At 42.6% G+C, this 24,915-nt stretch overlaps 1 protein-coding gene across 12 annotated transcripts in view; it reads right to left on the bottom strand.

Moving 5' to 3' along the window:
* Positions 1–563: 563 nt before the first annotated feature.
* Positions 564–24,915, bottom strand: part of LRRC56 (leucine rich repeat containing 56) — an 80,812-nt gene continuing 56,460 nt past the window's right edge. For 11 of the 12 annotated variants that reach the window (XM_027703372.1, XM_027703390.1, XM_027703398.1 and 8 more), the window contains 9 exons: positions 16,671–16,767; positions 16,082–16,279; positions 10,448–10,625; positions 8,149–8,349; positions 7,048–7,112; positions 5,788–5,918; positions 4,863–5,056; positions 1,762–2,128; positions 564–1,017 (listed from right to left, as the gene is read on the bottom strand). In XM_027703372.1, coding sequence (XP_027559173.1) covers positions 825–1,017; positions 1,762–2,128; positions 4,863–5,056; positions 5,788–5,918; positions 7,048–7,112; positions 8,149–8,349; positions 10,448–10,625; positions 16,082–16,279; positions 16,671–16,767 — 1,624 coding nt within the window. In that variant the 3' untranslated portion in view covers positions 564–824. The remainder of the gene's footprint in view (positions 1,018–1,761; positions 2,129–4,862; positions 5,057–5,787; positions 5,919–7,047; positions 7,113–8,148; positions 8,350–10,447; positions 10,626–16,081; positions 16,280–16,670; positions 16,768–24,915) is intronic. The other variant, XM_027703433.1, reaches the window with a different exon arrangement.

The following is a 24,915-nucleotide window of genomic DNA, read 5'->3' on the forward strand; positions in this document are numbered from 1 at the left end:
TATACTAAATTGGAAAGTCTATTTGGTCTAAAAAAGCTAGAGGTAGGATGGAGGTGAAAGGCACATGCAGGGGATGCTCTGACACCCAGTGCCAGAGATCAACTCTGCTAAAGAAATCTTGGAATGCAATGTCTAAAGTAAGAGAAGTCCTTCCAGGTAGCTATGGAGCAAACAAACATGCTAATATTGGGATAAGCCACTTGTTCAGCATTTGCTCCCATAGCAATGCATCTAATAAGGACCTCTGATGCCTATGAATGGGGTGAGCTCCTGTGGGGGCATAAGCTCTGAAACCATCCAGCCCTCCTGGGCTCTTCTTCAGGCAGTGCACCCCTCCCTTAGAACCTGCTCCAGTCAACATTTCTTCTCAAGACCTCGGTTTTGGCCCTCACATGTTAAACATCCATGACTGCAAAAGGCAGATGGCATGGCTGCTGCCTCATCAGCTCCTTCAGCCCACTCCCAAACAGCAGGCTCCATGCTCTGCTTTGTTCAGTGTCCCTGCTTGACTCTCAGAGCAGGCCATGGTGTGGTGGAGAGGAAATACGATAGAATTTGTTCTGTTTTAGTGCACGAAAGTTGCAAAAATAACCATGTTTTTCTGTAATAAGAGGTTCATTAGCTCCTTGGTTGATCAGCGGTTGCTCTTTAAAGTATTTCTGGACCATCTGTATCCTGAATTGAGGCAAATCATGTCATTTGTTTGAATTGCTCTACTTGCATAGCTCTGTGTTTAGCTTGCAGAAGAAGCTGAAAGACAGCATTGATCCTTCATGACTGTTCTGTGTACATGGCTCCAACACATGCTGAAAACTGAGCATTTTCTAGGACTGAGGACTTCTGTTCTGAGATGTTGTTGTGGCAGTGGTACTGTCCGGCAGTGGCTCCAGCACAGCCCTGGCAGTCAGGGGCCAAGAAGCATGTGTTGGCCTAAACCTCTCTGAGGCTTTTGTGGATGAGCAGACAGCTGGATGCTGGTGGTTGATCTCTCCAGAAGGGCTCTCATCCATGATGGGCCTGAGGAAAAGAAAGAAATGCTGTGGCAAGATTGCACTCTGGATCTCGGTATCTGCATGCTCCTCACCACCTCTGAAAACTGATTCAAAAGCTGCCAGGCCTGGGAGAAGCACAAGGAACACCAGCTTCCCACATAAGGCATGTGTTCTCTGCCTATACTGACTCCATAATGACTATGTTAACTGAAAATCAAGCTGTCATGTCACAAGTCCTCAGCTGTATTTCTTCAAAAAGCAACATGATGCTAATCTTACAGTAAGTGGGTTCAGAAATAACAATGTTTTGGTGCATGTGACACTTCTCTAATGCCTATTTTATTTTCCAGAGCTCATTCTAACGTGAATTCATGTCAGGGAAAAAAACCTTAGTGGGATGTCAGGAACTTGTCCTGGGGTTTACTTGAGGAGAGTCTTGAACAAATAACACAACAAGAGCTGTGCAACAGACACAGCATTGGCTCTGTGTGGGGAATGTGAGAGTGGATCAATAAGAACACAGCAAAATTCTGGGCTATTATTCAAGAAAATACAAAATTTCTAACACTCAAGCTATAAGGAACATGAGAAAATGTTTCACTTAGCATTAGACAGACAAAGGTAAATGTCAGCACAAATAAAAGGAATTCTCTTTACAGAACAGGGAGTAGACCCCGTAGACAACACAGAAGTCTGCTTTTTCCTGCCATGAAGTCCCTTCTGTTTTCCTCAGACACATTGCAGGCATTGCTGTCAGCAGTGCACATACCTGATCCTTGTTGATCCAACAGCTGTTGGTCCTGGAATAGGCCTTTGCTGGCTGGTGCAGCCAGCAGGCTGGTGCTGCCCTTGGGATCCGGAGGCAGACAGCATCTTGTGTAGGCTCAGGAAACCAAGTTCTTCGTCCAGAGGCTGGGTTGAATTTTCTTTATGAGCCCTTGACTGGCATCGCTGTGTACACTGCCTGTCCTCCTCTTGGCTGGGTATTTTTAGGCATCTTATCCTGTGGTTTCTTGTTTTCCAGGATCTTGCTGCAACACTCATTAAAGATGCAGGTGAAGGGCTTTTTGGAGGGGATGGAATTAAACAAGGGCTTGGGTTGGAGAACACTGCACCCTCCTGAGTCTGTGATGAACCTGAAACAGAGTGAAAAGCACAGTGACTTACCAGTTCATCTTACTCCTGCACGACTAACCCAGTGAGTCGTTTTGGAGATGCTGTGTGATGGAGATGGGTGGGCAGATGTGTCCTGGGGCACACAGTGATGCTGGCCTTGTCGAACTGATTCCTCTGATAGTCGGGGGTTTGGGTTCCTTGGCAGCCTCCCTGCCAGTGCTGCTGGTGATGTGCCAAGCACCACAACTGCTCACAAGCCATGCAGAGCTCAAGAAAGACCAGCTCACTCGCCCTGCTGTTCTCAGGCAGGATCACACCTGCATCATTCCTGGTCAGTGTTTGCACTGACGTGTTTCAAATACCTGAGGACTCCTTCCAGCGATCTGAAGTGCAAGGCACAGGAATAATCACACGAGTGGATCTACTTTTTTTTATTTGGTGCAGAGATCATAGAATCTCATAATTTTGAGATTAGCTTTAAAATTACAGAAAGTGCCTGACTGCCAGGGAATATATTGCACTACATGCAGGGCTACTACTTGGCTGTTTGTATTTCAGCCCATGTAATCTTCAGGTGCAGCATACAGAGAAGAAAAAACTTGTTGCTGACTTATATAACGAGCATGCATATATGCTTAAAACCATTCTATACATAGCAGGGATCTGATTGCTCTTGTCTACTGAAAGAACCAACCATTCTATATATAGCAGGGATCCAATTGCTCTTGTCTATTAAAAGAACCAACTGTACCTAAGTGTCTAATGTGCAGGGTCCAGGGCAGGAACATAATCTAAAAAATGTGCCATAACAAACCCAGGCCCAGAAAGTCCAGCTTGATAGCTCCTAATTGATGGGGATGTATTTTACTAGCTAGGTAACCACATAAAGCTGGTATAAAATTTTCACTGAACAGTTTGCATCATACTATATGCTTTTAAAATGTCTAAACTTCATAGGGTTTTTAAATTTGTTTTTAAGTATAGACACACTGAGAGACTGGTATGCCGGACTCAAGAGCCTGAAATAACATTCAGTGCCTTCCAAAGAGTGCAGTTTATATGGATCTGATGCTGCAAACACACTGCGTAAGAGGGGCTTTACTCAGATGTCTTGTCCTTTTCTGGTCAGAAGGATTGCTTCCAGCAACAAGTTCTTCTGTGACAAACTCACATTGGGTAGGACACACTTCTGCTTTTGTTTTGGGATCTGGGTCATTCACCCCTGCCACCTTAGATAATAACAGATTTCAAACCACTCCATCATCTCCCAGCAGATTTGGTTACAAAACGGTCAGATCTATGCCCAACCATTCACTTTCTTAGTGCTATATGGCATGACACTGGTACATTGTGAGACGTTTGTGACATTGGCTTCTCAATCTACAAAGATGATGAGACCATAATACTCAATCTAAAGAAATAACATAAAATCTAAAAAGATAACATTAAATCTAAAGAGACTACGAGATCATAATCTCAAGTCTTCCGTGGTCACTGAATCCTTTAGATTTTTCCAAACAGCTTCTGTTGTTGTTAAGGAGATATTGTTTACATCACTGTTAATACACACACCGGCTTTGAATAGTTTAATGATATTTCTGGTTTTTTTCCCAAATATATTGTATTTTTCTGAATTTTAATAGATCCATTTTTGCCCTTGAAAGAAATGTAAAACGAAAACTCATGTGCTTTTATTTATTCAGAAAAAAGAGTTACTATTAACAATAGAAAAAGATTTAAGTTGTAATTTTGTGAGGTCCTCTATTTGATATGTATTTGGAATAACAGTTATCAACGTTTCTGATATTCTTAAAGACAATATTCAACAAATGTTCATTCATATAAAGGCACTTTCAGAGAAGCCTTTGGCTTTGCTCCTGAGTAGAAGAGCATGTTTTGTTTTTAAACTCTTGAGACCAAGGGAAGATCTCATTACAGTCTACAACTTCCTTGTGAGGGGAAGAGGAGGGGCAGGCACTGATCTCTTCTCTGCGGCGACCAGAGACAGGACCCAAGGGAATGGCCTGAAGTTGTGTCAGGAGAGGTTTAGGTTGGATATTAGAAAAAGGTTCCTCACCCAACGGGTGGTTGGGCACTGGAACAGGCTCCTCAGGGAAGTGGTCACAGCACCAAGCCTGACAGAGTTCAAGAAGTGTTTGGACAATACTCTCAGGTACCTGGTGTGACTCTTGGGAATGGTCCTGTGCAGGGCCAGGAGTTGGATTCAATGATCCTTGTGGGTCCCTTCCAACTCAGCATATTCCATGATTCTGTGATCCCTTTAGTTGCATATCTTTCCAGAATTCCCAGTTGCCCAGTTAAACGTTAATCATTAGCTCAGTCTTTATTTACAGCAATGCCAACTGGGTTCAAATATAGCTCAGTTGGAATGACAGTATTTTAGACTCACCCAGCACCGTCATAAATTAACGACACAAAGTAAAAGACAGAGGCATGTCCTTCCTCTATACTTGATGCTAAGTTAGTGTAAGATCACCTTTGAGCCTCTTAATTCTGCAGATCCATGCTGAAATATATCAGCTGATGGTCAACACAGCTGGCCACTATGTCCTGCTTAAAAACTGGAATGGATTATTTAGGGTCTGGCTCTGCAATGGTATTTCCAAATTACTGCTCTAGAGCACAGAAGCCACATCTCATAAAACACTGCAGTTACCAATACACATATCTACAAACAGTAGCCCGTGTTACTACCCCGATGCTAACCCTTCCCCAGAGGTTTTGGTCCAGTACCTGAGGAAGACTTGGAGAGACTGGAGTGGCAAGAAGAATCAAGTGAAATCCTTTCAACAAGGTCCTCATCATAGGCCTTCCTCAACTCATCTTCAGAGCTGTCAGTCAGGCTGCAGTCTTCACCCTCTTCCTCATGACTAAGAATTACCTTTGATGCTTGGCTGGCTTGTTCTTGCTGACCTGTTTGCAGGCACCTGGACAACATCAAGTATCCCATCTTTAGTTAGCCCTTTGAGTGGGTTATTGCAGCCAGTCAAGTGCAGTTGGCATGGCCACTCAGGCAAACACCTAGGCAGTAGACTTAGTTATCCACTCTTATTTCACACTTTTCAGGAGATATGATAAATAATTCTAATTGGATCAGCCATCTAAGATGCCTGTGTCTGATTATCTGAAAGTGTCCTAAAGTCAATCAGGTGAAGTGGGGCAGATTTAAAATACTTCCTAGTAAAGTAAGCTCAGAGAAATAAACCCATTTTTACTTCCAAAATAACCATTACCTGCCTGTGAGATGGCGGAATCTCAGCATGATGTTATTTGTCTTTCAGCCTTTCATTTGGTTAGGCCAATGTGCTGCTTGAAGAAAACCTCAACAACTTTCAGCTCTTCTACTGTCTGAAGGTAGACACCGTCAGGGCCAAGAATGGCTTACCAGTTATAAAAAGTCATTTCCCTGCTCTGGCTAAGGAAGTGAGCCCACCCTGCCTATGCTGGACTTCAGTCTGCTCTAGAGAGAGGTCAGAGGGTTTTTCTTCCTCGACCAGATGCTCGAGGCAGGAGGACTGATGGAAGGATTGCCAGGAAGGCAGGAGGCCAAGACTATCCCTCGAAACCGCCACCAGGTGGCCAAAGCGCTTATTTTATTTTTGCAGGAGAAAATGAATGCCGATTTCATTGCACGACAGGAACTCTCCCGCGGTCTCACCTCTTCTGCTGCTCTCTCCATACTCTCAGTTCAGAGGGCACATCTTCCTGGTGCACATCTTTTCCTCCTCCAGAGCCATAAAGGTTTTCTGTCCTCAGACTGCTCTGTTTCAAAGGGCTCACTGCAGGTGGCTGTGAAAATGACAGAAGTTATCTTGATAACTTTGGGAACATTCCCCAGCTCTGTTTCTAGATGTGGATTTTAGAAGGCATTAAAGTCCAGTTACCTCTGAGTTTTTAGATAATCCCTCACCATTTTCTTACTCTTCAGTTTTAAGAAGTCCCACACCACAGTCACGTGATGTTACAGCCTGAGGAACCCAGGGTGGCAGTGACAAAATTGTTGATTTACATTTCACTGGCATATAAGCCTGTAGCATCTATACCAATAAACATATTAAGACTGGTACCACAAAAACTGCATCATTCAGTATATGACCATAGTCCCATTCCACATCCCAGTTTATAACACACAGTAATTCACTCAAAAGTTGAAATTTGTTTCAGAAAAGCTTTCAGTGCTCAGGCAGTGGCAGCAGAAAGACAAGAGTGGGACATATTTTTTCCTGCAGTTCTTTAACATCTGTTGTCAGCACTAAGTCAGGCTGCTGACAGTGCAGTGATGCAGGTGTCCTGTGCACGCTGTCTCCCTGATTTAGCACAGCCTGTTTAAACCTACACTCGTGCCTGTGCTGTGTTGAACCTCAGGGCCCACAAAACGTGACGAGCCGGGCTGCACCCCTTTACATACATGGGTGTCCTCTCACTAAGCTACTGCTGAAATGAGCAGGCTGACCCGCAGGGCTAGGCTACCACCCCACTGCCAAGAGGCACAAACTTTGGCTTTGTATTTGTTTAGTCGATGGGAACGACCTTGTAGAATTAGCAATCTGACTATTTATGCCAACATCAAAGAACCACTGAAGTCTTTTGCTTAATAATTGTTGTACAAATACCATCAAATTTTGTAATCCTGTCTTGCACTTTGCTCACTGCAGGATGATAAAGAAACCTGCCACCAGCAGCTGGTATGTGATTTTCACGTGTTCCTTTACAGGTGATGGTTAACTGCTGCTAGCATGTGAGCACATCCAACATCATGGCAAGAGACCCTCTGTCCTCCTCAAGGGCAATAGTATGTTGTGGGGCTTTTGGGCAACAGAAGAGACTGAGGTGACACAAGCCACATTGGGAATTCAGTTTATCCCAGGATTTGTGGGTGTCACCAGGCAGGAATATGAAGTCTACAAGAGAAACCTACACCTAGTTTTTGCCTCCTTTCACGAAGGGCCTTGGCGGGGTTCCCACATATAACTTGACTGAGTCCTAGGAAAGAGAGGAAAAAAGAAAACATTTTACTCCACTGGTTAACAAATGATGCAGTCTTTGAAATCAGTCAACATTTTCCAAATGTGCCCTCAGCTGATTGACTCTGCATTGCTTCATCTCATTCATCATCCTGAGTCCTACCTATAGCAAGAACTTAGGAGGGACTGGCATCTGAGAGAAGCAGACCGCAATGCCTGGAAACAAATAACATCTTCCTATCTAATCTGCACTCTGTGGGCCGGTGGAGTTGCACCATCAAGTTGCTTCCCGAAGCCAGGGAAGGATGTCTTGGGAAGTGCCAAATATTGTACCGTAAGTGAACTTCCTCTCTATCCAGCTGTCCCCAGGAGCTGCTGACTTTGTAGTACTTCCAGAGGACCAGGGCAAGAAGAGCAGTGGAACACTTGTATTTTGGGCTAGTCTGTAGATCAGGTATGTGAAGTTAAGGAACTGACTCCTCTTGCTAAGGGATCAAACACAGTAAACACAAAAGAAAGTGCTCATTGACCGCAGCGATGCTGCTGCAGTATGAGACTGCAGAACACATAGCCTGAGCACATGATCCAATGGGGAGTGAAGGAGCATCACCACACCTTTATACAGGACCCCCTTGGACCACATTCCTGCGACTGAACAGGATGCGCCCAGGTGTTAGTCTGTAGCAGTTCTTAGTTCAGCGAGCCCAGCTAGGCTGATATATTACAGGGCTGAGCAGGACAGCTTCGATGAGGTATGAAAGGCAAATGTCAGCAAGGGAGCACCACTGCAGTATGGGGCTGTCAGGAAGGACAGCAGCACATGCATGGGGGTGAGGGGCTGAAGAGTGGGCAACTTTCACCTTCTGCTGCTGGAGGAAATAAAGGAAAGCTTACAACAGAGTAGGTGAGTCTTTCTTGGAAGAAAACATATGCTGAACCTGATCTAGCAGTGACATGGGTGGGTGGTATTCAAAGCACTCAGGCTTTCATCAGTACTAATAACATTCATAAGGAGGTGGAGGTGTGGGAAAGAACAGGATTAAAAAACACATTACCATGTGTCAAATCACTGGAGTCATCTTCTGAGAACAGTGTATCAGAAACAGCAGGATCTGGAAGAGGACGGCTACCATATAAGAGGTGGGCATCGCTAAATCTCCCTACATTAGCAGACCACTGTGCATTTCCAGGTCTGGAAGCTGTTGGGGGTCTTGGGCCACATCCAGACTGCCTTGCTACTGCCTCAAGATACGGATCTAAAAGAAAGATTTCACTAGTGAAAGCATAGTTGTGTAAGGCTTCAAACCACACCATCACTGTACATAGCCAATATAATTGGCTGTTGCACATTTGAAGCTATAGGGTACAGAAAAATATGTAATTGCAGCTACAAGAAACATGCTGGAATGGGTCAAGCCTAGAGAAAGAGGATTTTCTGTGCTGCACACAAGCCCTTCTAACTGTTATTTGCAGATGGCAGAATATGGGATGCCCAATCAAAGTAATATCCCTTCCCAGTCTTCTTCTGCTCTGGGGAACCAGAAACAGACTACTGGGGTCAGGAACTGCTCTGTGCTCACCACCCACCTCTGGTTGTCCCACAGGTGAATCTGGATGCATCCAGGGCTCTGCTACTTCCTCTGCCCGCATGCCCAGGATAAGTGTAAGCTGCCCCTCATTTGCTGCTCACTTGCCCATGGGGGAGCATTGCAGACTTGCCACAGGCACAGCCTAAACTCCCAGTCTTAAAATATGTTGCTTCAATGCCCTGGCACAACACAGATGGTTATGGCCACCTTACCAGAGCAACTAGACAATCAGGGCAAACTGTGTACCAGGAGTTACAGAAATACGGGAATGGCAGTGATAGGTTTTTCCAGTACTGCCTCAGAGACAGAAAGAAAGGTGAAAACTCCATTTTTGTAATGCTACAGGACAGTGTGAATTAAAAAAGCTAGCAAAGGCACTCGGAGCCTTGTCCTCTTACCTGCCCAAACGCTGGCTGTCCTGGGAGCACAGCACAGCTGTAAGAACAGCATATGCAGCCAATAACCCACAGAAGAGTGAATTTCATTTCAGTGCCTAGATGAATAATGCCTTTGTAAAATGTTGAGCATCTACCAGCTCCACAGTGAGCCATCAGCTCTGTAATAATAGGGTCATTTCCTTAAGAGCTGAGTCTTTAATGTATCTCAGCCATAGTTGTTAACACAAACTCGTGAAATACACAGCACGTGAAAAGTATCCAAGTCAATATTGGCATAGGAAAGAAAAAAATATGGCAATGTCTAAACCTGACCATATGAGCTCATCATTTAGAGCTGACAGCAAGAATATAAGTCTGGTTACACGAGGAAATGACATGAAATCACAATTTTGTGCTCTGTCCCTACTGTTTCTGTCAGCAAACTTTGTTAACTAGTTTTCTGAACCACAGGTGATGTTACCAAAGTAGGATCACTGAGAGATCAGATTTTAATGGATTTTTTCCCTACCATAACTACTATTACAACTAATGATTTGGACCCATAGGGATTAAATAAATGACAAATGTATGTACTTATTCCAAAACAGATTAAATTTTTAATGGAGTACAATTGGCAGGCAAACCACAATTGAGGGGTGGGGGGCTGGGAAGCCAACTGCATTGCCCACACTAATGGGAAGCAACAGGAGCAGTTATAGGAAATACTTTGCAATATTTAATGGTATGTGGTAAAGTGCATGTAGCATGACACTTAAAGCATGGACATCTGAACTACTACCAAGGCTGTAAGTAAGGGGACAACAGATTTACTTTCAAACCATTTACTCTCTACTAATGAATGTAATGGACTCAATCACAGTGGAAGAGAAAATAGAACAGATCTCTTATGAGACCATGCAATCCTGATGGGATGTTGCTACCACTGAGGGATGACGACCGAATTCCCTTTCCTATTATTGAATTGGAATAAGAAATACTACTACATACATGTTACATGGGATTAACTGTTCCCACGGAAAGGGATGTGAACAGCTGTTATCGAAACATTCCTTTCCAAGCTTTGCTTCTTCCCATCATGCAGAATGAACCCTAAGTACAGGTTCCCAGCTACTGCGGGATTTGCTTGATGCTCTATAAGTTTTCTGCATTTTCCTGATCTTGATACCCAGCTTAGGACAACTTTCATTTAAATCTGCCCTGTTATCTGCTGAATTAAAACTTTCTTACTTCCCAGGTGAAGAAGACAACATCCTTTGTCCCTTCACTATAATTATATGTTGGTTTTGAAGAGGCCAGCTTGCTCTTCATCTTTCTTTCTTCATATCATATAACCTGAAAAATGAACCCCAGTAGAAAACCTGTCATACCTAACCACGAAATGTCTCCAGCTAAACCACCTTCCTTGATGGAGTCCTTGATGATTAGACTATCTTCATACATCTTCTTGGAAGGAAGGGGAACAGTCTGGCTTGCTGGTATTTTGTCCAAATACTTCAAGTGGGGAATAAGTTTTTTTACTTCTGCTCTGTAATTATAACCTGGTTCCTGAAGAAATTGAGAAAGTGGTCAGTTTAACAGCCTGTGGGCTTCCATCAGGAGCACAGCACTCTTCAATTTGTATGACTGCCATATAACTTGAAAGGTTTTCTATGAAGCAAACCTATTCACCTCATTTGACAGATACAAATACAGTCAGGAGTTTCATTTCAATGTGCTTTCTCCTCACATAATTTCTACTTGAGTTGATCATGAACATGTCCTGAGCAGTGCAAAGACCTAGCCTTCACCAAAGGCTCATTTGCTCTTTACCCGCTGGTGACTTTGGCATTTGTCTTTGTTATATTATGTATAATTTGCAAAAGTATAGAAGGCCACTGATGCCCATGGAAAGCCTGGACACCCTCAGCATTCAGCCAGTCTGCCTCCCTGCTTTTGTGATTCTCTGGATGTTGCATCAATACTCAGGTGACAGGAAGACTTGAAAACATATTATGAGTGTTGCCACACCAGCTGATGGGAAAAGAAAGAGCATTTTCATGGATCGTGTTTTTAGGCACAACCATAAATCATCTACAGTCAATGAACTGCACTGATTTTCTGGGGCAGTCTTCGGGGGTTTGGTGTCTGATTTTACACATTGCTAGAAGCAAAGGCTTACTTCAAACTATCTTTTTTTCTGCAAGAGGTAGCATGCCAACAGCAGGTGCACAGAAGACTAAAATGGGCTGCAGTTGGGTTTCTTTTCTGTGTGCTGGAAAAACAACATGATTGTTCCTGATGCACGAGGACTCAGTGTGACAGCCACAGGGAAAGCACTGGTGTAGCCCCTCTCTGCATGTGTGGGTGGAGCTGACATGTTATAAAATGATTCATGAGCTCAGAGCTGGGGGACCCCTGAGCAGCAAGGCCAATCCAGAACAATTACATCTGTGCTCAGAACACAGTGCAAATTGGGCTGTTTTGGTGGATTCCAGCAGTAGAAAGAAACCTTCTTGTGGCACCTTCATCTTTGGGAAAACTTAGAAAGACCTCAGGGCTAACTGGGCTGTACTGGTTTGCAGTGGGAATATGTTTGGTTAAAGCAGTCTTGGATTACAAAAAGCAGCCAACGGTCTTGCAATCTCTTCTACTAAAAAAAACTGTAAAGGCAGAGTGGACTACTAAATAAAAATTGACAGCTACCTACAGATCAGCTGCTTAACCCAGGTAAATGTTACACTTTTCGGGACATTGCATGCCATATTAGAAAACCCCACAAAGTCCTCATTCAATACAGAGTTGCCACAAACAAGTGTTTCTGTGGGACCTGACAGGCTGGATGCTCTCTCTCTTTGTACGGTGCAGCACTGATGCTGGCAGAGGGAACTCACCAAACAAAACGTGTTTGTTGTTGTTAAGAGGCAGACACTAATTTTCTCTAACTAAGCCCTTTAATCCTAATTTAGAAAATGATTCAACCATTCACAGCTAAAGCCACTTTCCAGCCATGTCCTGTTGGAGAGAAGAATCATGTTACGTTCATGTTACATTACTGTAACAGAGGCTGCAGAATTTATCATCAGGGTTGCTCCTGGTTTAGATAACAGGGGAAGATGAGCTCATCTGAAAATCAAATTACAGGGAGCAAACAGGCCATCTGAAGAAAGAACAGTAAATTTAGTTGGACCATTCTGTAGATTACAAGTAAATAAGTAGGAGAGCTTTTACAGAGCTGTAGCAAGGGCCAGACTTGTAGTAGAAGACTTGTAGAAGGAGCTTGAGAAATTAGAGCTAGCCATCTAGGGCACACCAAAGCAAGCCCACATCTAGTCTTTTCTATATTTCAAGTGGCTTTTCTATACCCTGAAGAAATGCAAACATCAGTCGAAACCACAAAAGCAACAAAGTCCATGGAGAAACTCCTGGCAGCCAAGGGCTGGATCCACTTTGTAACCACCTGAGGGCAAAGCAGCTTCCCAATGCAGACACTGGGTGGGAGACTAGAGTGAACTTACAGTCTGTCTCTGCTACAACTCAGTGTAAAACACACAGTTGTGCAGACTCCCTCAACAAATTCTGCCTGGCATTTGAATGCAACTGTTTGCACAGAAGTAGAGACAGCCATTCTGTGTGAAGAAGAGCAGTAGGGCACACCACCACATACGACTTCTCTTTGCACTCCCGTTATGTGACAACATGCAGCAGCATCCCAAGGACTGATTTTCTCCCCTGAACAAGCCACAGGAAATCTGACATTTCTTCATTACAAGTACATTTAAGGACTGAAGATACTTAATGAAAACTACATCCTCCAAAATCACCATTTGCATTGAGCAGGAATGACAACGGAGTAGAATCAGACTTTCTGTGCCATTAGGACACACTGCACTATTTCCATGGTAGGAAGCTATAATAAGGAAGTTTCAGAAGTTGTATTTATCTTCATGGGAGTAAAAAGAATAAGTAGGCATGCTTTGTCCATCACTAGCAGGCAGTGCTTTCTTACTGTGGGAACATGTTTTTTTCCTCTCATGATTGCATCTTCCATAACGAAGGAATGTTGATGGAGAAATTATTCTGATTACAAGTAGTTACAAGTGTGGTCTCTTAAGTATACTTCCACCATTTCAAAACAGAAAGGCAAGTATATAACATTTTCTCTTGAATTCCAAAGAGGAAAATTATGATAGCTAAAGAGCTACCTTCCATAGCCCCTTTTACGGAGTGATATGATCAAGCCAACAATTACATCTGAAAAATGCTACTAACTCATGCATCTAAAAAGTACCAAGATTTAAAAAATACACATCTACTACATGATTGAGCTTTACTGTTAGCACCTGTTTTCAAGTCTAAGTACAGGACAAATATCAAACCTTACCTTTTAGGCAAATAAACAGCATGGGCATGATTACTTTGAAATGCATAGTGAAGCTATGGAAAATGGCACAGTGGGATCACAGTGTCAACTCCTGCTCTGGTTTTTGAACTCTGCATTACCAGCTCTTTATGGTGCCATAGGGAATTGCACCATCATTAGTGAGTGCTGTGTATTACATAGCTCCATCTGTGTGTGCATAGGCCTCCAACCTTCCAAAAGACCTGGATGCCAGTATGTTGGTGCACTGGCCATAAACAGTCAATGACATGCATTAGAAATTATGTGACCAAAACGAGGAACGGTCTTTTGTGGCCAAGTGTTTTAAACTCTTATTTTCCTCCAGTTCCCTTCTCAGTACATGCCAAGATGTTTTTTTTAATAACCCAGCAATACTTTTTTATGAAGCAGGAGAAAGTGGAAGAGAGTAATACAGCTCTGAGACTGTTCATGTAGAATGAGATCTCCTTTGCTTTGCTTTGCTTGTTGACTGCCCTGAAACCCAAATCAGATCATGTATTACTGTGTTCTCATCTTTGTGACACAGAGGATCTCATGCCCTCAACAAAATACCTCAGCAGAAATTATTTAATCATTTCAATATGTAAGAGGTGAACCACTGTATTTTGTATTCTCAGCTTTTTATGAAGGTCTTTTTGATAATTTGATTTTAACACTTCAGGGGAAAGGGCAACAAGCAGTTCCTACAATATAGTTACTTCAAGCATCATTTTCTGAGGGTTCAACTTTTGAGCATAGTGGCGTTGAAGCACTTGCTTTTGGACTGGAGAACCTCCAAAGGAAATGCAAAAGCCTCAAAAAATGGATATCCAATTACAGAATCATAGAATCATGGAATGGGGGTTGGAAGAGAATTCTGGAGATCTTCTAGTCCAACCCCTCTGCTACAGCAGGTTCACCTACGGCAGGTTTTACAGGATCATGTCCAGGTGGGTTTTGAGTATCTCCAGGGAAGGAAACTCTACAGCCCCTCTGGGCAGCCTGTTCCAGCGCTCTGTCACATTCCGAGTAAATAAGTTTTTTCCTCATATTCAGATGGAACTCCCTGTGTTTCAGTTTGTGTCTGTTGCCCCTTGTCCTGTCGCTGGGAACAAGTGAAAAGAGTCTGGCCCCTTCCTCTTAACACCTGCCCTTGAGATGTTCATATGCATTGACAAGATCCCCTCTCAGCCTCCTCCAGGCTAAACAGGCCCAGCTCTCTCAGTCTTTCCTCATAAGCAAAGAACTCCAGTCCCCTAACCATCTCCCTGGCCCTCCGCTGGACCCTCTCCAGTAGTGTCTTGTCTCTTTTGGAGCTGGGAAGCCCAGAACTGGACACAGCACCCCAGGTGAGGCCTCAGCAGGGCAGAGTAGAGGGGCAGGATCACCTCCCTTGACCTGCTGGCAATGCTCTTCCTAATGCACCCAATGATACCATTGGCCTTCTTGGCCACAAGGACACAGTGCTGGCTCATGGACAGCTTGTTGTTCACCAGGACCTCCAGGTCTCCTTAATCTTCCTTTTGCTACTGATGTAATTGAACAAGCCCTTCTTGTTGTCCTTGATAATCTTTGTCAGATTTAATTTCAAGTGGGACTTAGCCTTCTTCATCACATCCCTGTATACTATATTCCTATATAGTTGAAATACTATATTTCTGTATTCCTTACAAGTGGCCTGTACTTTCCACATTCCATAAACTTCCTTCTTCCTTTTGAGTTTTGCCAGATGCTCCATGCTCATCCATTCAGGCCTCCTGCCCCTTTGCTTGATTTCTTACTCATAGGGATCCACCAATCTTGAGCTTAGAGGAAGTGAAGCTTGATTATTAACCAGCTCTCTTGAACCCCTCTATCTTCTAGATCCTTAACCCCTGGGATTCTTCCAAATAAGTCCTTGAAGGGGCCAAAGTTAGCTCTCCTGAAGTCAAGGGTTGTAATCCTATTCACTGTCCAGCTTCCTCCACCCAGGATCCTGTACTCCATCATCTCATGGTCACTGCAGCCAAGGCTGTCCCCAACCTTCATATCCCCAAACCAGTCTTCCCTTGTTTATCAGTACAAGGTCGAGCTGCACACCCCTCCTTGCTGCCTCCTCCACTACCTGTGTCAAAAGGTTGTCATTAGTGCTCTGCAGGAACCTCCTGGACCATGTGTGCTCAACTGTGTTGTCTTTCCAGCAGAGATCAGGGTGAATTGAAACCTTGTGATTGGCACATCTTGTCAGAAAAATATTGCCTACTTTCTAACCTGCTGCAAGATCCCTACAGTTCAGAAGGATCCACACAGCTGGGGTCTGTGCTCTCCTTGGTCTTCCTTTCAGATGCCTGTTTGCACTGCAAGCAGTGAGAAGACAGATGTGAACAGCTTATTCCTAGTTTAGTCCTGTTCTCACAGGTAAGAAGGAACACATTGCTAGGAAAACAGGCCTGAGTCTTTACTAGCACTCTCGTATTTAATTTGTGGTCATCTTGGACACCACACCCATGAGACCACAAAATCAGAAATGAAAGGTGAGAAATACATCCCATGCCATTACTTAGAATGATACAATAAAAAGAGGCAGAAATGTTTCTCATTTCCAAATCAAAGTTAAAAAGCACTGACAAAAAATTAACACAATATGTGCAAACCAAGTCCTCACCTCTGCAGATTCTGCGTTTGGCTTCAGGCAAATAAGGTTGCCCTCCACTGTCAGGTGGCTTAGCTTGCAACAAAGTCTCAGGTACTGCATCTGGTCGATGTCCTCAATATTGTTCCCTTCCAGGTCCAAAACCTCGAGGTGGTCTAGCCAGGTCAGCTGGCTCAGCTCAGAGATATTGTTATAGGCTATATAGAGTTCCTCAGCAGAAGTAAACAGAATAAATATGTAAACCACAGGCTTGCACAAGTAACACTCAAGCTTTGCAAACTATTTTCTAATACTTGAAATATGAAATTTTACAGGATGAAATTAGCAAGGAAGTGAACATTTTTCAAGTGTGGCTATTGCTGCCCTAAACAACTGGGGCTAATATGGCAACAAACACTATGTTTTAGGTGTATTCAGGATCAAACCTGACTGTTACACCTCATTTTAAAAAAGCTATATTGTAGCATCTTTTAAACATGCAATCCAAAGCATCAGACCAAAGCCATCTACAAAAACAAAGGGTGAGAACAAACACTACAACCAAAGAGTATCAACTGAAGATAGTTCTGAGATTGTCATTTGGCAAGACGTGTATACTTACTTTTAGAGAGCTGCAGGAAGAGATCCCATCTAAATCTGAGAGCCCACAGCAAGCCATCCACAGGACACAGAGGTTGGACAATGAAGTTCCAAGATCCCTGATAAAAAAAAATAAAAATAAAATCAAGCTCTATTAGAATGGATGAAGAAAGTCAAGACTTCCTTTCTTTTTACTAAGACTAGACCACTGCTACATACTTCAAATCTCACATTGTTTACAAGAAATGTCATTAAAAATGTTCACCTTCAAAAGGAGGGAATAAAATTATACCCCTCTACTCCTCTCAGACATCTTTGGTTTCGTATGACAACAAGTCACCCTAGTTTGGTTTGATTAAGATTATTCCAAGCGCTATGTTATGGTAATTCTGCCATAAATCACTGGCAGTTGCTAAGGATTAAGTGAGGTTTTCTTACTCTGGCATCATCTGATCTACACACAGAACAATATGAACATATCTGAGCTGACTGCAGAGTCATCTCACTTTATCCTTTTACGGAGTTACCTTTCTTCTGATTTTGCAATTGAAAGGAATAGCATTCTTGCCAAATAATGTTTTGAATTAGCAGAAAATTATAATCATTTCCATCCTATTTTCCCACTCTGTAGATGTAGCAAAATATAAATAAGGGATCATTTACATGAAATCTAAACTTTCTGGCCCTAACCCAGAAAACCACACACTTAACTCCATGCATATGTAATATCTCACTACATTGCAATGCTGCACAATACAAAGACAGTGCAAAAAAGGTGGCAAATCAAACTGGGGCCTTAATCACCTTCCATGTTTAGTAATATTAAGCTGCATAAAGCCCCTACTCTAACATAAACAAAATACAACACTTTATCAAATCCCAAACCAGCTAAAAGCCCAGAATTCTCTACTGTAGTCATGATATCAGACTATCTGAACTAAACAGCAGGGAACAAAATTCTGGGTGCATTCCTCCCATTGTGGGGTTCCATTTCCGAAGGCTTGAGGTGGATAGGGAAGGGGTCACTCCAGCTCCAGGGGTTTCTTCAGGGTCCTGGACGCATGGAGGGGTTAGGTGCTCACCCCTCCCCCCACCCACACGGTCCCATGGCAGCCACAGACAGCACTCGGGACTTGGAGAGGAGGCGAGAGAGGGAGTTTATTGATGAGGCAGTTACATATATAGGTCTTGGAGGATTCACAGAGCGACCAATTACGGGGTCAGGGGGCTTACAGGACACTCAATCGCAGGAAGGGGTTAAAGGTCCAATGAGAAGACTTCTTGATATCTTCTCAGGACATTCCTGAGACAGAGATAAGAACTGGCCATGGGGGATTTTGGGAAGAAGACAGCACGTGCCAGCACAGGGACCACAAAAAGCCATTTTGAAACACACTCAAACCACAGCTTTCCATACAAGGTAGATTCACTGCTACACAAAATATGAGGACAGTTTATCAGCAGAAGTAGAAACTATCATGGAGTTCACAGAGCCACAGCAATGGCTGAGGTTGGAAGGGACCCCGGGAGGTCATCTTCTCCAACATCCATGCTCAAGGGGGGACTAGTTGCTTAGGTCCACACCCAAACAGTTAAATAGTTCTTAGATGGAAATTCTTGGACTACAGAATTGTGGGTTAACTATATTTTATAATATCCATTCCTATAATATCCATTAAATTTTCTAGGGAAAATTTAAGAAGATATATGTCATGGGGTCCCTTCTGATCTTGGAATAAAGGTAGCAGTTCATATACTCATGTCTTCTCTTTATAGATGACAGGGAACAAGAGCAGCTTTGCATTGCTCTCTGAGAACATCACACAGCTTTGAAACAGTTCTGCAGCCAGAAAACTTGTAGTTAAACTGCCTGCTTCAGGGATACTGTGCCCTCAGCCAGTTCAAGAGGTCAGGAAGGAGTGCTTTAACAAGTGGAGATAGATGTATACTTGTCTGTGGCTTTTGTTGTTTCTCCACTACCTGAATACTTGGGAAGGGCCATGTCAGGAGAAAGGAGACTGCATAAGGCTGAATGGAGGATGGATGCATGGAAAAATATCCCCAGATGCCTCTCTCCTGTAATGTACCAAAACTGGGGATTTTCATCCCTCTGCCTTCTAGGGACTGGAAGATGTCCATGGACATCATTCAGACCTATCTCACTTCATTCATCCTCTATCACTGCAGGGGCCACAGGCATTGGATGCCTCTAATTATCCCTTCCTTGAACACTGCCAATTTAAGTAAGCTCACAATGGATACACCATACAATGTGTTCATGCAACATTTTATAATTTTTTAAGTACAAACAGTGCAGCTTAATTAATGGCCAGAACAAAGCAAAAAAGAAAAATCTCAGTCACATGACACATCTCTTTCTGTCTGAGGCTACTCCTCCTTACAGGAAAAAATTCCCAACTGACATAAACCACAATTCCTCCACCGAATTTTGTGCATCCAGGCAGCTTGCCTATACTGACACAAGGATGAAGAAAGCCCCCCATGCACAGAAACTCCTTTAATGTATAAATGATACAATTCCTTCTGCTAATTTTACCTTCTCCCTTAGCTATATGGCAACGGAACACTTGCCACAGTGTCACTGTTTCTGTGACCAGATAAACCCCTAAAAAGATTTCTTTCCAAGTCCTAATTCATATTTGCCTGACCTGAAGGATCGTAATGTCCTTGTATCTCATCACATCCCTGGCCTCACATAAGATCTTCCAGGGACTATTTACACTGTGTATATTTTATAAATAAAACAAAAAGGGATTCTAAGGCTTCCTTAAGGAACAGATGCCTCCCAAAGTAATATTTACAGAAAATTTATTATTAGATTTGCAAGCTGCATGCCTACAATAAGAAAGAAATTAAATTACACAAACAGAACCTACCATCAAGCAAGGACAACACATCCATAAACACGAATATGGCATTAGGAATAATATGAAGGGATTACACTGCTCATTTCACGACCCACTTCAAGCACTGAGGAGATTTTCAAATTTCAGGCTAATTTTGGTGCAGAATTTTCTTTTCTGTAAACCACTGAACAGATATAAAAGGAGGTAGTCACTCTCATTTTTGTGTCATTGAAACAATGCTTTTGATAGATGCTCTGTTTATTAGGCCAGCAAAACTGAAGACAATCCTAACCTGATTACTTGACATATGGTATGGTAAGATATGGTTAGTGGATTTTATTTTCATGTTTTCTTTGCCTTGAATTTTCTAACTGAAGCTTTTTTGCCACAGAAGGAGATTGCAGTAATATGTTTGTTCCTAATGTTTCTCTGTCAATAAAAAGAATGCCAAAGCAGAGTAAAGAATTAATTCCCACTCAATTTTTACACAAGGCCCCAAAGAACAAACAGTTATTCCTCTCTAGTCCTAAAACCTTTATGCATTTGCAGGAGTCCCCTGCTCTGACTCAGAACTCAAAGACTTCCAGAGTTAAATCATATTTGCCTCTGTGTATCACAGTTTTCAGTTCCAATGCCAACTATGGCTAAACCCAGTGGTCACAAATGGGGCCAGTCCCTCCTCCCACTCTCTGCTACATCACACAGAGCACAAATTAGATATGAATTATGAGCTAACAAGTCTTTAAGCATTCTCCTGCTGTGGACACCATCAGAAGAAGACACTAACTGAAATGACCTCGAAAACCTACTTACCTTACTCTTAACAATTTATGCTGCCAAGTGTATAGTCTCAAACCCATTCCAGTTTCATTCATGGGTTGCAGCCTGACTCTCCTACAGCTAACAGGTGCAAGCCAGGAGTAGCACATTTAAGGCTGATACTAATCAAAGTTTAGTATCAAAGATTAGTATTTGTATTCCAGACAAAGGAATTAAGTTGTATATCCCATATTCTGGGTACTTGCAAAAGGAAGAACTGCTGCATGTTTGCAATGCAACGCACTGTTTGATAGCAGGGTCTTTGTTACTATAAAAACGCATAAACAGATACTGCAGAAAAGAAAAAAACATGGAAGCTGAAGTGGTTTCTTGTGAGGCTGAAGCTGGCTGTCTCAAAGCTCATCTTTAACTCATGAAACAAAATACTAAGAAAGCATGAATTTTGTTGCAATGTTTGGTATCATTTGGCCTAATTTTGCTCTCTATTTAAGGAAATGGAGTTAGCAAGCCAAGGTATCTTCTCCCCTGCCCCTCAAGAACGGCATTTCAGCTCTTATGAAGAGCAAATGACTGCTTTCTCTCCTTCCTTGCTAACACTGTGAGAAGAGGCAAAAGGACTTTTTCCTTTGTCCAGGCCTGACTGCAGAACTAAATTCCTCTCGCTGACACTGGGGTCATGGAGCTGCTAAAGGAGCCTAAAATTCTGGATCATGCAGTCATATTTTGGCCCTGCAGATCTTTATTCCTGCATCCGTAATGAGTCATCCCCAGTCAGAGATGTTATCACATCTAAGTACATCTGCAAATATTTTATTCAGTAACTAACAAACTAATCTTTTGGAAGCTGCATGACTCACACTGCAGCATCAGAGAAAATTCCCTTGTTAATTACTAGAGAGATAATTGCCCTCGAGAGCATGGCTGCTGTAAGGTGAAATGGCCACATAACTCAAAGCAAGCTGCTCCTGACAACCGTGTGCACCTGCATTTCTGAAAATTCTTCTGAAATATTTTGGCTGGTGAGAAGATACCTTAAGAGCTTCCAAGAGATGGGAGTGTCTCCTGTGGGACCAACTCTACTGCTGGTACATCCACCTTGGAGGTGATAAGAGCAAAGTGAAGAGTTGTGTGAGCACGCATGACCACCATGGGAGTGCAAGTGTACACACAGGCATGTTTTCATTTATTTTAAGTGCAGAGGGTGAGATCAACCCAAACTGGGGAGATGCATCTCATGACCTTTTAACAAGAAATTGAATTAATGGGAATCTGCACTCTAATAATGACCTACTAGGGTAAACTATTTGAATATAATAATAAACTCCTAATAACAATTTATCAGCGTAGTAAGAGAGAAGATCCTCTATAATTATACACGTCGTGTAATAAAACAGCCCCCCCCAATAATCATTGGCTGAGACTGAAATTAATGAGACATATCAGAGACCAGGGCTCTCCTGTATTGGGCATGATATAAATGTATAGAAAATTACAGCATCTATTCCAAAAACAGTGTAGAGAGCATGACTGAAAAGTTTGATAGCTGGAAGGAAAAATATGAAACATTGTACAAAGCTGGTGGTAATGGATCATATGACACAGCACAGGAGTGCTCCAGTGATGTGCAAACAACAAAGAACATACAGAAGGAACTAGAGGATGCTATAGAGGAAACACAGCTCCCATTAATATACACATTGGGTAATCCAATTCCAGTGAACAAATGTCCTGTACCAAGTGATATGGAAGCTGGGAACTTTACAAGAAGGGGAAAGAATTAATAAGCAAAGGGATTATATATCCCGCTCACTTCTGCTATGGTTTATTCAAGTCAGGTTTGAGGCAGAGAGATGGAGCATGGGGTGGGAATGTGTATGTCATACGTGTGGTTGCGATAAACAGAGGATTACAGCTTCTGAAGTTGCCAAACCAGAGCACACTCCACACACGCTATTCCACACACACTCCTACATGATTGCCTGCAGAACATGCACTGAATACTAGATCATGTTTTTAGTATCCAGAAGTGCCAAGGAATCAACACAGACTTTAACCTTTAACCCACAAATTTGCATTTATAATTGATTTTGAGAAAATAATATTAATAAACTGAAGGATTTGAAACCTGGGTTCCAACTATCTCCAGATACTGCTGCAGGGATGGGAACTCATCAGACAGCTCTGCATTTCTGTATGGGTCTTGGCAACACCCTCCCCATTTGTGCACAATCATTTAGGATTTTTCCCACAAAATCTGATGCTCCCATCTTGTCATCACTCCCTCAGACTAGGGAGAGAGCAGAGGGGCAATGAACAGTTTGGCTTACAACACCTAATAACAAGTTTGAGAAATAATGTGTTCTTCCATTAATCCAACATCTCTGTTCTTCAGGGATTGATTTTCTCCAGCCAAAATTTTACTGGATGAAGACCAGACCCGAGGAGCCAAATCCCACTCTTGGTTTCACCACAATAAATCTTGAATAGCTCCACTGAGCCCAAGCTACCCAGTAAACACAACAGCACAACCCTGAACACATTCATCACCTTGAAAACCATAGTTTCTTCTGGAAATTGGTTTTGAATCATTCACCTAGAAATAAAGCACTAAATCCACTGAACTTGCAAACAGTATCTCAAAGCATGTGTGCATCTGTTGAATAAATCTTCAGAAGCAATACATCTAAAATAGCCATTGATGAAGATTTTATTTTTTTAAAGGTCGGTCTGAAAACGAACACACTGGTAATCAGAGAGATTTAGACTATAAAAGAGTATCCAAACTACAACCTTACAAAATAAAGGAAAAAAAGAATCCAGTCTCTGATCTACAGAAATCAAGTGGAATATATCAAGCCGCACTGTGATAACGACGATATGGTCAATGTCAGCACACAGTGGTTTGGTTGTACAGATAATTCTGACATCTGAAACAAAAACTTTTAAAGTCTGAATGTTTTTTAAATTAGTAACATATGTTCTAATAGCAAGCTTACATAATAGTTTCATTGTGTTCTCAAATAGCTGTATTTCAAATTGTAAAACTGATTGTATGCATGTGTTGCTTGTACTTGATCAAATCTATGACGCAGCCCCCAAGTCTGCAAGCAACACTGACACTACATCCTTGCTGTCCCTGCAGTGCCCTTTCACAGTTGAACAAATGTTATATGAATGTGAAGACACGACTTCCTTTGCAGCATTGCAGTCTTTGTTGGTTTTGTATTTGCCCTTTCAAATTCAAGTAGCAATATGCCAAAAACTGTTGGCTTGCATCTCCTCTGTCTTGCACCTTACATCGCCATGACACACAGGTTGCCTTTAGCTTCTTATGCTCCCTTGTGCCATTGTGAACCACAGCCCAAGATGCAAGATAACAAGCATCATGTCCCGTCTTTTGCTGCCAGAAGCTCACTTTTAGGCTGAAATACCACAGAAATGTAGCACCTAATAATCTGGCCACATTCTGCCTTCTGAAGATTAGCTCAGTTGGTCAGGGCATAGTGCTAATAACACCAAGGTTGTGGATTTGATCCCCGTATGGGCCATGCACTTAGGAGTTAGACTCAATGATACTTATGGGTCCCTTCCAGCTCAGAATATTCTGTGATTCTGTGCCATGTAACTGTGCAGCTTTTCAACAGTAAGGGTTCCTAAGCATAGAGACATGTTAGAGACTTCAAAAACTAAGCAAAAAGACACTTTGCTAGGCAATTTTTAACTCATATGCTCAAATACATCAGAGGAAGGCTAGTGTGTTTTAGGCTGAACAGAAAGCATGCATTTTACCAAAGGTTTTCTTAAATAAAAGTTGTGTCTATGAAATTCTGTTTTCATATCTCCCTTTTACATGCAAATGAAGAATTTCTGTTTGAACAAAAAGTTATTGTTGCCAAAGGTCTTTGCAGTAGCATGCCTCTGTTGTCCCATTTTTTTAGGCAACCTAACTATGAATAAGAAGCTGTTTTCAAAATGGGCTGCAGTGCTGATGCCCCTGGCAATATTTCTCCCAACAAACAGACTTCACTATTTTATTCCAGGGTTGTGGTATTTATTTTGTTGGTTGGTTGCTTGTGTTTTAAGTTTCAAGTTTGGAAAGGGGTAAAGGTCTGGTATATTGCTTTTTTTACCTGCGGATCTCTGCTGCACACTTTCCTGACTGAAAAATGGGTGTCTGTGAGGAAATGCAACTGCCTGGTGCTGCGCAAAGGGTCAATAAATCAGGGAGAACATTCAAGGCTTCACACTTTGTCCAGCCCTTGACTCTGCCTTCTCAGCTTTGCTATGCCAACAGGAGAACCAGCTGCTGCAGCTTTTGTGGGCCTACCAACACAAATGGCGATTATCAAGGAGCCGTGTGCTTTTGGCCAGCACTTTCTCTAAAGCAAAAGCCTGAAAACAAGGACAGGAGACTACCTGGCTATGGCAGTCAAAACCACAAACTTCAAGGCAGTTTGTCTGTTTGCTAGGACTGGAGTCAGAGACCACAGTGGTGGTCCTGATAAGAGTACCTGAGCTCTGCCATGGACACATCTGTGACCAGTGCTTCAACAGAGACACTGCATAAAAATCCTTGTTGCACTAACACCAGTGCCCACCTCCCTGTGCCTTCAGTAGGAC

The sequence above is a fragment of the Neopelma chrysocephalum genome, unplaced genomic scaffold (assembly GCF_003984885.1).
Source record: "Neopelma chrysocephalum unplaced genomic scaffold, ASM398488v2 Primary Assembly neopelma1_24, whole genome shotgun sequence".
Lineage (NCBI taxonomy): Eukaryota > Metazoa > Chordata > Aves > Passeriformes > Pipridae > Neopelma > Neopelma chrysocephalum.